The 13813-nt window shown below is 37.3% G+C and overlaps 3 protein-coding genes across 4 annotated transcripts; 2 read left to right on the forward strand and 1 right to left on the reverse strand.

The window, feature by feature from the left end:
• The first annotated feature begins 177 nt into the window (after positions 1-177).
• Positions 178-8190, forward strand: LOC110767299 (D-alanine-D-alanine ligase family). Its single transcript, XM_088255394.1, has 24 exons — positions 178-683; positions 803-874; positions 954-997; positions 1089-1200; positions 1317-1388; positions 1516-1578; positions 1859-1936; positions 2040-2132; positions 2378-2497; positions 2640-2726; positions 2901-3110; positions 3200-3247; positions 3562-3816; positions 4274-4362; positions 4924-5168; positions 5813-5881; positions 5966-6030; positions 6158-6327; positions 6431-6509; positions 6615-6861; positions 6968-7013; positions 7203-7311; positions 7453-7515; positions 7872-8190. The coding sequence occupies exons 1-24, from the start codon at positions 363-365 to the stop codon at positions 7950-7952; spliced, it is 2838 nt and encodes a 945-aa protein (XP_088111520.1). The 5' UTR covers positions 178-362; the 3' UTR covers positions 7953-8190.
• Positions 8191-8521: 331 nt separating this feature from the next.
• On the forward strand, positions 8522-11379 carry LOC110767305 (uncharacterized). Of its 2 annotated transcripts, none has more exons than XM_021970811.2 (2): positions 8522-8758; positions 9334-11379. In XM_021970811.2, the coding sequence occupies exon 2, from the start codon at positions 9558-9560 to the stop codon at positions 11082-11084; it is 1527 nt and encodes a 508-aa protein (XP_021826503.1). In that variant the 5' UTR covers positions 8522-8758; positions 9334-9557; the 3' UTR covers positions 11085-11379. The 2 variants fall into 2 exon arrangements, with proteins under 2 accessions (XP_021826503.1, XP_021826504.1); XM_021970812.2 differs by having other exon boundaries at positions 9483-11379.
• A 171-nt stretch (positions 11380-11550) lies between these two features.
• On the reverse strand, positions 11551-12357 carry LOC110767264 (wound-induced protein 1). Its single transcript, XM_021970757.2, has one exon. The coding sequence runs from the start codon at positions 12215-12217 to the stop codon at positions 11798-11800; it is 420 nt and encodes a 139-aa protein (XP_021826449.1). The 5' UTR covers positions 12218-12357; the 3' UTR covers positions 11551-11797.
• Positions 12358-13813: the final 1456 nt, after the last annotated feature.

Consider the following 13813-nt stretch of genomic DNA (forward strand, 5'->3'; position numbering starts at 1 on the left):
AAAAATAGACAATTAAATTAATAATAAGACAAATTAGGTGATAATTGTAGCTAGAAAACAAAATTATCTTTATATAATTAATCAGAAAAATAATGATCGAAAAAATAATTGGCCGGAGTTATATTGTTAAGGCTAAACAAGTGCACGCTAATAACATTTTTTTAATTATTTTTTTTCAACAGCACCAAACGGCCAATGAGCAAGACGTACTCCCTCCAAAATTTGGCATTTGCTGCCGTCTGAAACGAATTTTAAACATTAAAATTTGAAAATAAATTGAGAAAAATTTAACTATGTTTTCACTACCTGCTCACTCTCTCTTACTCACTCTCTCTCACTAGAGTCCCGACGATCATTTTCCGATGGCAGCGATCGCATTTGGCTGCTCCAGCTTTGCTTTACTTCGCGCCAAACAAAACGATGCCGCTCCGGAATCGCTTCTGTGCGCGCAGAACTTCAGCTTGTTGCGATTGAAGCAGAACTTGAGAAGTTGTTCTTCGCCGGCGCGGTGGAGGAGCATCGGGGTCCCACGCGCCTCAGTGGAGGTGGTGGACGATCGACTTATTGAGAGAGAAGAGAAGGAGAGAGTTAGGGTTCTGAGAGTGGGGGTAATTTGTGGAGGTCCCTCGGCGGAGCGTGGAATTTCTCTCAACTCAGCTCGATCAGTTCTTGATCACATTCAGGTAAAGCTTTTCTTCACTATAGAGCTACACGTGGTTTCCTTCAATTTTCGTTTGTATTCCGAGAAAATAGTGGAAATAGATAGTAAGAAAATTGTTGTTTCTTTTGAATTTTGAAACAGGGAGGTGATATACATGTGAATTGCTATTACATTGATCCTGACCTTAATGCGTTCGCAATATCCCCTGCTCAGGTTTGGATATCATGCATTGCTTTTAAAAAAAAAATTGGACTCGTTTCTTTTCCTGCTTCTAAATTTTGCACATTCACAGGTATACTCAAACACTCCTGCGGATTTTGATTTTAAACTTGCAAGGTAAGTTTTTGTATTTTGAAACTTCGGAATTTGCCGTCTCCTTCCCGCAGGGACCAAATATGTTGAGCTGGCTAACTGTGAGTTTCTGCAGCCTTGCCCAAGGTTTCGAGTCCTTGTCCGACTTCGCCGAACACCTGGCTGCCTCTGTGGACATAGTGTTTCCAGTCATACATGGTAAATTTGGTGAAGATGGTGGCATTCAGGTGTACTATTGCATAACCTTTACTTCCACTGCAAGTTTGCAACACAAACACACACTAATGGATTTATTTTCTATTTCTTCCTTTGGTATGTAATATTTCAACATATGATGTTTCAGGAGTTGCTGGAAAAGTATAACATTCCATTTGTTGGCACGGGATCAAGTGAGTGTTGCCAAGCATTCGATAAGGTACGAGATGATGAATTGGACAATGATTGTTACTACAATATATATAAATGATTTTAATATATATAGAGAAAGAGTTAAAAGGAAAGAAGATGACAATAACTGTTTGTGCTTTTGAATTATGGTGCAGTACAATGCCTCATTGGAGCTCAGCAGACAAGGATTCATAACAGTACCAAGTTGTTTAATACAGGTACTATCTCAACTTAGTTGTCTATATTTATAAAATACACGCTTTTGTCAAAATTTTCTTTATCTACATAATGAGGGATGAGCATCAGTAGGCTGCGTAACTTTTTCCCATGCATGATGGCATCATTAGTTGCACTTTTGAAGTTTGTTTCTGTCACTAATTGTGAGTATTGATATTGGTTCTTGAGGATACAGTAATTTGGATGGTTGTTTACAATTTTGTGAATTTTGGCGTTGATGTATTTGTTCTTTTTAGTTTCTCTGACTCCAATGACTTATAGGGAAGTGAAGCAGATGAATCTGAACTGTCAAAGTGGTTTGCAAGAAATCAACTGGACCCTAAGTCAGGGAAAGTTGTGGTAAGGCACATATTGAGTGCTGTAATGTAATCAAACCCAGAGTGTAATAGTGTTTTATTTGGTCTATTTATGATAATATAACATCTTTATTATCTTGTTCCAGGTAAAACCAACACGAGCAGGATCAAGCATTGGTGTTACGGTTGCATATGGCCTGGCTGATTCCCTTAGCAAGGCTAATGCAATTATTACAGAGGTAGTTTTCGTATTTCTTTGTTCCCTTTTTTTTTTTTCTTAAACTCTCACTCTTCTAAATGTTTCATGAAAGTTTCAAGAGAGTTTTAACCATGTGCATGAACTTGGACCATGTTGGTTTGAATATGAATTTAGCTGGAAATAGAAGGTGCAATATCCTGAAATTAATTTTGGAAAAACGCGGCTTCAAATATAGAGTAGAAAGCATTCACTGATAAAATTTGTTCTCTTTTTCATGTTTGATAGGGAATTGATTCCAGAGTCCTAGTTGAAATCTTTCTTGAAGGAGGGAGTGAGTTTACAGCAATTGTTCTTGATGTGGGATCTGGTTTAGATTGCCATCCTGTTGTATTACTACCAAGTGAGGTATAAATGCTCCATTTCTGTGTTTGGTTCATGTCATTGTATTGCAAATAATTAGTTGGAATATAGAGGACATCATTATCACCTTGTAGGTATATTACACGTATAATAGATATTGATTAATATTACTCCTTAAAATGACCAGGTGGAACTTCAATTCCATGGCAGTGTTGATGTTATGGAGAAGGATGCAATTTTCAACTACCGGAGGAAATACCTTCCAACACAGCAGGTAGACTAGTTTTTGACCTTACAGAATCACATACGTCTGTGTTATTTTACGCCCACGTTTTTCTGTCTATTTGAAAGGTTCATAAAATGTTTATTATTTGACTTCTGGTGCGTGCTGTGTAATAAATTTCTCTTGTGTCATCTTTCTGATTTTTAGTCTATGCATGCCAAACAGGTTGCCTATCACACTCCACCTCGTTTTCCTATTGATGTCATTGAAAGTATTCGAGAAGGAGCATCTCGGTTATTCCAAAAGCTTGGCCTCCGTGACTTTGCTCGAATTGATGGATGGTTTCTGCCTCAATCTATTCATGTAACATCATCGTCAGATAGCAAATTCGGAAGGACTGAGATGGGTACAATATTATTTACTGACATTAACCTGGTAAGAAGGCTGTCTAATAGTCTCAATGATATTTATTCTAGGTGTTGATTCTTCTTAGATATTCATACTATCTTTATTTCATTCATCAGATTAGTGGGATGGAGCAGACCAGCTTTTTGTTTCAGCAAGCCTCGAAGGTGCTTCTAATTTTAATTGTGTTTTAATGGAAGTCGTTATAGATTCTATATGGTGTGAATGATTGTTGTTTTTTAGCATCTTAGTATTTTACATTAATCACTACAATAGCAGCTTTTAGCATTGTTGTACGGAAAATCTTAAGCATGCCTTTAAGAATGACTTACAGAGTTCAGGCAGCAAATGACATGCAAATCATGAAAAGCTGTTGTGCATGACATCTCCCCTTGCCTGCCATTTCTTTTTTTCCATGCTCTCAGTACTTGTTACATTTTGGTGCCACTAACTTGCTTGAAAACCTGCTTTTCTGATCCAGGTTGGTTTTTCTCATTCAAATATTCTCCGGAGCATAATTCGTCATGCTTGTGTGCGGTATCCGAATCTTGCATCATTTGGCAGTGTATCAGATTATGCGCCTAGAAGATCAAAAACCTCAATGCTTAATGAAGCAGTTCATAATTGCAACGGCACTCGAAAAGTTTTTGTTATTTTTGGAGGAGATTCATCAGAGAGGCAAGTATCTCTTATCAGCGGAACAAATGTTTGGCTCAACTTGCAAGCTTTTGATGATGTAAGTGTCCAATTCATGGGGCATGTGGTTTTTTGAGTGTACAATATGCTTTATGGTTTGGAAGTGTGAAATGTTCAGAATGGGGACATTGGTTAAATTTTCAAGACGCTACATAGAAATTATCAGGGAGACAATCCTATTTTGAAAATTTTCAAGACAATGAATGTATAAGCATATGAGTTAGCTATTTTTATAAGCTTTTGCAGTCGTTTAAAATCTGAACATCTGTTAATGTTTTTCATCTAGAAGAGGAACGTCTCATCAAAGCTTTGATTATGTGTTTGAAGAATTTTAGTGGCTACTTTTCAACTTCTCCTGAGACTATCTTCAGTAGTTGATCAATGATTTAGAATTAATTCACTCTGTAGATAACTATATTGTCGTTAGTATTCTTTATTTGATCAAAGTGCATGATAGTTATGACTTTGTCTGACATTGACAATCTTGTTGGCTACAGCTCGAAGTAATTCCATGTTTGCTTGCCCCCACAACTGGAGATTCATCTAACGAAGTTGATGTGAGTTCCAGAACAGTTTGGTCTTTACCGTAAGTTTCTCTCTCTCTCTCTCTCTCTCTCTCTCTCTGGATGGGTGGGTGCACAAGGTGGGGGACAAGTGAAGATCACTTTTTTTTGTCAGTGTAAGTTATATGTATCATTTTATGTGGGCTTCCACTTCTCTTATTGAAGTTATACTCATTTATTAGAATTACTACCAGAAATGAAAATTGGTGTAGAACATTAGAAGTCTTGTTTGCCCCTCGAAGTGATACTTCAGCAAACCTGTGAACACTTTTGGCAACTTTTATTTTCTTATGATATATATAAGCTAGTTAATTCTCCATCTTCCTTGACATGCATATTATGCTATAGAAGCTCCACTGGAATCCTGTGTTATTAATTGCCGTTTCATATACTATGTACTTAAATACCTTGAAACCAAGATATCTTCCAATGCAGTCCAAAAGAGCATTAAAATGTTTTAGGGTGACAATGAAACTTCAGTGCAGTCCAAGTTCTTAACTAAAGCATATGGGTGTTGTAGACAGGGCCCTCTTCCTCTAAACACTCTTTCTTCATACAATTTAATTAGGTTTCTTCATGAACAGTTATTCTCTTGTGCTAAGACACACCACAGAGGAAGTTCTTGATGCATGCATAGAGGCAATTGAACCTGACCGAGTTGCACTTACATCTCACTTAAGGAACAGAGTTGTTCAAAATCTCATGGAAGGCTTGAAGAAACATTCCTGGTTTACGGGTTTTGATATTACTGATGAACCACCTGTAAAATTAACAGTTGAACAGTGGATCAAGCTAGCCAAGGAAGCTCAGGCTACAGTTTTTCTTGCAGGTTTTCTTTGTCAACCATTATCTGCTGTGATAGATTGTTAATATTTTATTTTCTTCATTATATCAGTACAATATAACATAATTACTAATGTCTGAGAGATCGTCTGGGTGTTTTAAAAAGAATTTCACTTGTATTGGTTGTGGGCAAATATAGTCCAAATGGAGTGTTGATTTTATGAACCATCTTTGCTGAAACAGAAGTTCAAAGAGAGAGAGAGAGAGAGAGATGCAGATGACAATGTGCATGGCTGGGAAGGAATACGTGGACACTTGGTTGACACTAACTTTTTAATTAGTTTAAAATCATAGATTCATAGGGTTCTGATTCCGTTATTTAGGGACTTGGGCAAGAAGAATTTGTAGGTTCTTTAGCTGCTAACAGAATAGTATCAAGTGGTTCTCTCAGCTATTAGTAGTAGACACAGCCTTAACTCCAAAGCCTTGGTGGATATGACTTCTATTTGATTTTACTGGTTTTCATTCTTGTAAGTCACTAGTTTTGTGAACAGAATTGGTAAGAATCAAGAACAACTTATAAGAGTGTGACTAGGCTCCATGCAACTGTGCTTAGAGATCAGAAGATTCAGAAAATAAAAGGTTTAAAGTACTTACGAGGTTTTATCTAATGTTATTCATATTTCATAGTACATGGAGGCATTGGTGAAGATGGCACACTTCAGTCTTTGTTGGAAGCTGAAGGGATTCCACATACAGGTTTTTTCTAATCAATACTCGGTTTAGGAAGACCTTGTTGTCTTGTTTTTGTTGTTGACCTTCTTTCTTATTGGTTAATTGAAGGTCCTGGAGTGATGGCTTCAAAGATTTGTATGGACAAACTTGCAACATCTCTTGCTCTAAATCATGTATGCTAATTAAGTCATAAGTATATATCTAAGAAGATGAATTGGGCTTTGTTGTTATCATTTGTGCTTTATATGACCCACATATTTTGCTAGTTAACAAAGTATTGTGATCTCTTATAATGAACAGCTGTCGGACTTGGGAGTTCTTACTATAAACAAAGATTTGAGGAGAAAGGAGGATCTCCTTAGTACGCCAATAGGAAATGTATGGCATGATTTGATCTCAAAGCTTCAGTGTGAAACAATATGTGTTAAACCAGCAAGAGATGGATGCTCAACTGGGGTCGCAAGGTTGTGGTAGGTTAATCCTTGGGGTACTTTTTTTCTTCTTCATGTTTTGTTCAATGGTAGTGAATAGTTATACTGGGAAGCTCTTATGGCACTTCGTTTGTGCATGCAGCTGCATCGGAGACCTTTCAGTCTATGTAAAAGCATTGGAAGACTGTGTTCTCCGGATTCCTCCTAATAGTTTGTCAAAGGTATGGAATGGTTTAATTGCAGATTTCTCTGTATGGCCTTCATTTATCCATTTTACGGAAAACTTATATACCACCTTTAAGTTTTGATCTTGGTTTTTTATGTAGGCACATGGAACCATTGAGATGCCAAACCCCCCTCCGGAGCTCTTAATCTTTGAACCTTTTATCAATACTGATAATATAATTGTATCTAGAAATGAAAATGGACATCAGATCTTGTGGAGTGGACAGAGTAGATGGGTTGAAATAACTGTTGGCGTTATTGGGAAACAAGGATCAATGCGTTCATTGAGTCCTAGCATCACTGTCCGGGAGAGTGGTGACATTTTATCACTTGAGGAGAAATTTCAAGGTAAGCTTTAGTTAAATGTTTTCTTTGTTAATTTGTTTACAGGTTCGGTTTTTTACTTAAGTTTCCCAATGACATATCATTAATAACAATTCACTTGCATTTGCAGGTGGGACTGGCATCAATCTCACTCCACCTCCATCATCAATTATTAGGTTTGTCAAGATCCTTTATTTTGAGGAAATGATGGATCCGTTTATTAAAGAGTATTGTTTAGTGAGGAATGATTTTGTAATTTTATGGTTTTCCCTTTCTCGTGTTTGACTTCAAAGATATTTTCCTTTTTGCGCTTTTGTATGTTTGAATCATATTGTTCTAATGTCTTTTTCCCCTCCTTAAATCAGCAACGAGGCCTTGCAGAGATGTAAGCAACATATTGAAATAATTGCAAACACTCTTGAATTGGAGGGATTTTCCCGAATTGATGCATTTGTCAATGTGGATAGTGGCGAGGTATGATGTTCATGGACATTCTCCTTTATATCTTTTTTTCTTTGCCTAACTGATTGGAGTTTGGATGACTCTCCAAAAAAAGTGTGGATATATTTTATTAGTGATCTCATTTCACTCTGTTGTCAATTTCATTTTCCAAAGGTCTTGATCATAGAGGTCAATACGGTGCCCGGAATGACGCCTTCCACTGTCCTTATTCATCAGGTATTTCCACTCAAACTTTTTCTATTGGGGGGAGAGAATTACTTCGCATCCAATAATAATTGTTTTGAATTTGCAATTGGAAATTCAACCGGCACATTTTTCTTTTGCATTTTATTAGAAAAAACATGTAATATTGTTCAAATAAAAACTCTTACTGGCAAGCCAAAGAATTTGGTATCTCAAACAAATAAAAACTTTTTTTTTTTTTTTTTTTTGGATGAAAAAATAAAAACTTTTTTAGAATGAGCATATTGATTTATTTTTGATAGAGCACACAAATGCCAACAACAAAGAGATCCTCACCGATGGGAAGTAGGAACTGCTAACTGGTTAGACCTTTTGTTGTGCATTTTCAGGCACTGGCAGAGGAACCACCCATGTACCCTCACCAGTTTTTCCGTACACTGCTTGATTTGGCATTAGAGAGGTCCATATGAAGCTCTCAGAATACTATTGTCAATATCTCCATTGTTTTCCTCTGTAAACTCCTTTTTATGTGGCTTTGGGGGGCACAACTCTCAACTTGTGAGCTTGTTAGAAACAGAAAGCATATGTATTTGTTCAGTTTGTAATTTATGTAGCAAGCAGATTACCTTAAAATGTTTGTAATGTTGTTGTAAATGTAAGGTCAAAACAAACTCAGATCAAGGCAAAAGCACCACAATTTCACTACCAGGCAGAGCCTCAATTTTATTTTCTTTTTCTTTTTCTTTTTTTCAGGGCCCAAAAAATTAAAAATTTGAATTGGTATAAATATTAGGTCACTTATTCCAGCGACATGTGGCAGTTAAGCGGCCTACCACCCAAAAACTTTGGGTTGAAAAAAGTCGGAGTTTCTTATGAGCTCGTGAAGCTTTTCTTATCTTTGTGTGGGTCCCGTGCGGTACCAAATTGACGTGGCAAATCCAAGGTGGTGCGCGGGAGTACCGTTTTGAATCTTTACTGCATTAAGAATTGAATTATTTTATTTTGTTCTTTGTAAAGAAAAATAGTGGTATAGCTTTTGCAAAACTTTTTCGTTTTTGCTTTTTGTCTGTTTGCTTTTTCTTGTCTGACGAATATCCTTCTGTTCCGGCCGGAGGACATATGTCACTGGCTGAAGACCGGTAATTGGGAAAGACTTGGTGAAGGTAGACAAGAAAAATGAAGTAATGTTTACATGTGAACCTCTCTGATTATTTGTTCACCATCCATAGCTCTCTTCTCTTTTCACAGAAGTATAGAAACTCAGTCTCAGAAAATTGTAAGTAAATCTTGGACTGCTTTCTTTCGTTCATATTTTGTGTGTGAATTGTGATAGTTTTGAATTTGCTTGTTTGAGAACTAAATGCCTTCTCTGCTGTGAGCATGGAGTCCATGGACCATAAATATCTTAGAACCGTTGTGTACTTAAGAGCCTCAAGTCTTTCTGTTTTTGAATGGTTGGGTTTTCATTCCACTAATGTCTGTTGGCGAGTACTTACTTAGTTAGGATTTTGGTTACTTACTAGTTTATTTAGTCCTAGTGTAATTGAGAATTATTTCCTATTTTATCTAGGTTAATACATCTTTGTACTTCTTTATAAATGAAGAAGAATACATCGGAAAATTCCCATATACTTTGTTTTGACAATGTCTGCTTTAGACTTTTGTGTATAGCCATTCAACTTCCATGGTGAATGAAACTTCAGTTTGCAATCCTTTTCTTTCACAAGTTGGAACAGGATTTCAGAAAATGACTTCACCCTCTCTCTCTCTCTCTCTCTGTTTCCTTTTTGCCCTACATTTGTTCTGAATTTTTTGGGACTTTGGCTTTGATCATCTAATGTAATTGATTAGGTTATTGATCATGAACATGTAAAAGGTGAAGAGCTACAGTATGGTTCAGCATTCTGAACTTCAGTAATAACTAATGAGCATGCTGGTGTAGACTGGCGTTCTATTGGTGCTTTTTGAGTTTCAAACTTCTCGAATTGTATGAATTTCAGTTTTGGTTGCAAAGTGACTCCAGCTTTGGTGGTAGCATAAACGAGATTGATAAAAGAACTTGAGGTGCTACTAAAATGGTTACAAGGCTAATGACGACAGTGTGCTTTATATTTCAACATCACAAGAGGGACGGCTTACTTAGCGATGAAAATCACAGAAGAGATGAAATCTCAAGATCTGTACCTTCTTCAAAAAGCCAAGGTTTGCGAGAATGTTTCAATGGGATTCTTGCTCAGAAGATTGATTGGGCATCCATGAGTAAAATCTGCAAAAAGTGGATAAAGAACCCTCTGAATATGGCCATCCTTTTATGGATAAGTTGTGTTGCCGTCTCAGGAGCAATCCTATTTCTTGTGATGACGGGAATGTTAAACAGCGTCCTGCCCGAGAAGTCAGAGAGAAATGACTGGTTTGAGATCAACAATCAAATCCTCAATGCTCTCTTTACTCTTATGGCTCTTTACCAACACCCAAGGAGGATCTACCATCTTGTACTTCTGTTGAGATGGAAGCCAAAGGATGTCTCATTGCTTAGAAAAATGTACTCTAAGAATGGTACTTACAAACCCCATGAATGGGCACACATTATGGTGGTAGTTTTTTTACTCCATTTGAATTGCTTTGCTCAGTATGCCTTGTGTGGGCTTAACTTGGGATACAAAAGATCTGAGAGACCTGCTGTTGGTGTCGGTGTCTGCCTTTCAGTAGCAATTGCTGCCCCTGCAATGGCAGGTGCGTACTGCATTGTTAGCCCCCTCGGGAAGGAGTATGAGGTTGATCATGAAGCACAGGATCATATTCTCACTAATGGCACAAGCCAGTCCGGCCACTCGATGATGAAGTCATTCAAGAGGACAATTTCATTTGCATCTAGAGATGGCCAAAGGATTTCTGAGCATGCACCTCAATGGAGAGGGGGTTTATTTGATTTTCAGGATGGTATTGCTATATCTTATCTATCTCTTTTCTGCAGCTTTTGTGTTTTTGGGTGGAACATGGAGAGGCTTGGGTTTGGTAACATGTATGTTCATATTGCAACTTTTATCCTCTTCTGCACAGCCCCATTTTGGATCCTGAGTTTGGCTGCCTTCCATATTGAGAATGAAATTGCCAGGGAAGCTTTGGGTTTAACAGGCATTGTCCTTTGTATGTTTGGTTTGCTGTACGGCGGCTTCTGGAGAATTCAAATGAGGAAGAGATTCAACTTGCCAGCAAATGACTTATGCTGTGGAAAGCCTGCAATTACAGATTGTGCGCAATGGCTTTTCTGTTGCTGGTGCTCACTTGCTCAGGAAGTAAGGACAGCCGATTTCTATGACATAGTGGAAGATAAGTTCTGCGGGAAGCAAATGAGTGAGCATGACAAGCCTGCACTATCGCCCTTATCGCGTGAGAGTGGAATTACTGAATATAGATTTGATCAAACTTCTCTACTTTCGAAGAATCCTACAAGTCCAAGCAGACTTCAAAAAGATTACCATAGTCTAGATAGACAGCTCCCCAAGGTGAAAGAGGAATCTACAATGGAGCCCCCTGTTCCATTGATATTGCAGAGGGAAGAGAATATCCAACCAAGGACACAAAAAGGAAGGAATTATTAGTGAAGTTCTGGAAAGACTACAGGAACTATTATGTGATTTTGATAAACTCATTTTCTTTGGCATCTTTATATGTTGTATGTTGAAATGAAATATGAGCTTATATTACACTTCAAATACATACATATTGGAAAAAATTTATTCTCTATGTCTTTGCTAGAAGTTTTGGGCAGAGCTAGCCCACAAAGGTAAAGCTCATAGTTCAGAACAATGCAGCAATGGTATTGAATTAAGTCATCTGATACCAATTTGACCACACAAAATGTACTTGCATAGAGCTAAAACCACAATGATTTTGGTTAAAAAATCCAGCCCCAGAAATAAGTTTTAGACCTACTGAAACTGAAGTAATTGGCTGTGAGATTCAGTGGTGGTGGCTATGTAGCCTATTCTGCATTAAACAGAACTCGCAAACTAAGAAATCAACAATCCATCAAGCAATTAAATAATTAAGTAACTGGTCAAGGGGTTTATCTTTATTGGTAGTTCCATTTTATTTGACAGACAACAGCAGTTCCATTTTCTTAACACATCACAGAAGACCAGATATATCTCTCATGCATTGTTCAAACTCAAAGCTTCAACCCACAAGTACCCTTCATTTTATTTTCTCAGTATTTTATTTTATTTTATTTTTTCTTGCTAATCAACAAGTTGTCTGGAGCTCTTGAAGCACCAAACCAACCACGGATATATATATATATATATAATAAACTCTAAATAGCAAGCAGAATGCTTGGCAAGGAGCGGTGGAACAGGTCTCTTGGCATGCTCTGCCACACAGTGAAGCTCTCCCAGCCCTGCGGCTTCAGATCCCTGACAGTGAGCCACGTGTTGAAATACTCCCTGAAATGGGTGATGAGGCCTTCTTTGAGGGTCCACACATGCACCCAATAGGCCTTTGCGCCTTCCCATCCCTCAACAATCACACAGTCACCAACCTCTGTGATGCTTCTTGGCTCGAACCTGAAGTCTGTGTGGCTTGCCTCCCCTGTAAGCACACGCATCATGTGCTGGCTCTGTGGAGGGCCATGGAACCACCATTCGAGGTCACTTGCTAGAAGCTTTGCTACTGCTTCGGTGTGGCCTTGGGCCAGTGCCTTGTACAGGGCTTCTACTATTGCCTTGTCCTGCATTTTTCTGGCTTGTACAGGGCTTCCCCCTTACTAGGGTCTGAGGGAGACAAGGGAGAAGTTAACTAGGAATATTTGGCTTGCCCTTTGGATGCATAGGAATATGGCTAGGTGGAACCGTTTTTATAGCAAAATTGAGAGCCTAAAATTACATGGCTTGAGAATAATAGAAAAATATTGGTTCCAGCACAAATCATAGTTTGACACAACCTTTTTCCTTAGTTATTTTAATAGACTATTTGTATATATATGTGTGTGAGAGATTTGCGAGAGTGAGAGGAATGACTCTTTACACGTAAGAAACTCAGCAGTGTTTTTAAGAATATATTTCCCTGGTGAGCACACGTTCGATAGGCTAGTTGGCTAGAGCAGTGTGCTGGCTCTCTTACACCCAAGTTTAAGTCCCCTTCTTCATATTTGGAAAAAGGGATATTTGTAGAAATGTCATCTGAACTTATACATCAGTTTCAATTTGTCATTTTAAAGAAAAATTTAAGCGAAATATCACCTTAAGTTTTCAAAATTCATGATTTGTCATCTAATTTTAACATCATCTAATTTTCCATCCATTTTGAAGGGTATTTTAGTCTTTCCAAGCAAGAGGATTTACATAGCTCTATATTTTAATTATATGAAAAAGTGGGTTTACATATTGGAAAAACTAAAATACCCTTCAAAATAGATGGAAAATTGGATGATGTTAAAGTCAGGTGACAAATCATAGATTTTAAAAACTTAAGCTGACATTTTGCTTAAATTTTTCTTTAAGGTGACAAATTGAAACTAATGTATAAGTTCATGTGACATTTCTACAAAAATCCCTTGAAAAAAAGAATATACTACTCTAGTGATTGGTTCCTTTTAGGGGTGGGCATCTCATCCGAATTATCCGCGTACCGACCGTACCGTACCGACGGTTTGGTTTGGTTTGGTTAAATAATTATTTTTTAATTTTAATTATTCCGATCCGATCCGTACCGAAATGTTTGGTTTGGTTAACGGAAACAAAATTCCTAACCCGACGGAAACCCGTACCGATCCGATATTTATACTTATTTTATTATTTAAATACAAAACAAGAAACCAAAGGTAAATACAATCAGCATTTTGTATCACTCTTTTATCACTACTGTATCACTTCTTTATCATCATTGTATCACTACTTTATCACCATTGTATCACTGCTTTATTACCATTGTATCACTTATCCAAGTACTGTAGCACTTTTTGGTCAGAGAGGAATTTATGAACTTCCTATGTTTTCCAGTTTCGACCTTTGTCCCGTTTTTCACCTATAACTTTCTAACTGTTGATCCAAATTTTATGTTCTTTATATGGTTGGATTCAGCATGAAAAAAATAAAGAACCCAACGCAAAACAAATGTCAAAACCATTTACATAAATGTAGAGAATTCAATAAAAAGAACACTCAAAAGTTCAAACAACAAACACAAGTGGCTCCCAATTCATCTTGAGGACATATTGAATGATATAGTGACTAAGTTGTTTGATTTCATACTTGGATGAATTAGGTTATTAGATTTTTATATTTTAAAAGGATAATTTGGTGTATTTGTTCAAGAACTTATGTTATGTGAA

This window comes from Prunus avium, chromosome 6 (genome assembly GCF_965620075.1).
Source record: "Prunus avium chromosome 6, drPruAviu1.hap1.1, whole genome shotgun sequence".
In the NCBI taxonomy this organism is placed as follows: domain Eukaryota; kingdom Viridiplantae; phylum Streptophyta; class Magnoliopsida; order Rosales; family Rosaceae; genus Prunus; species Prunus avium.

Excerpts from the sequence above, each read along its gene's own strand:
- LOC110767299 (XM_088255394.1), top strand. The coding sequence starts at position 363 with ATGGCAGCGATCGCATTTGGCTGCTCCAGCTTTGCTTTACTTCGCGCC. Across the intron at positions 1,937-2,039 it reads CTAAGTCAGGGAAAGTTGTG|GTAAAACCAACACGAGCAGG; the intron begins GTAAGGCACATA and ends ATCTTGTTCCAG. Across the intron at positions 3,111-3,199 it reads TATTTACTGACATTAACCTG|ATTAGTGGGATGGAGCAGAC; the intron begins GTAAGAAGGCTG and ends TTCATTCATCAG.
- LOC110767264 (XM_021970757.2), bottom strand. The coding sequence starts at position 12,217 with ATGCAGGACAAGGCAATAGTAGAAGCCCTGTACAAGGCACTGGCCCAA.
- LOC110767305 (XM_021970811.2), top strand. The coding sequence starts at position 9,558 with ATGGTTACAAGGCTAATGACGACAGTGTGCTTTATATTTCAACATCAC.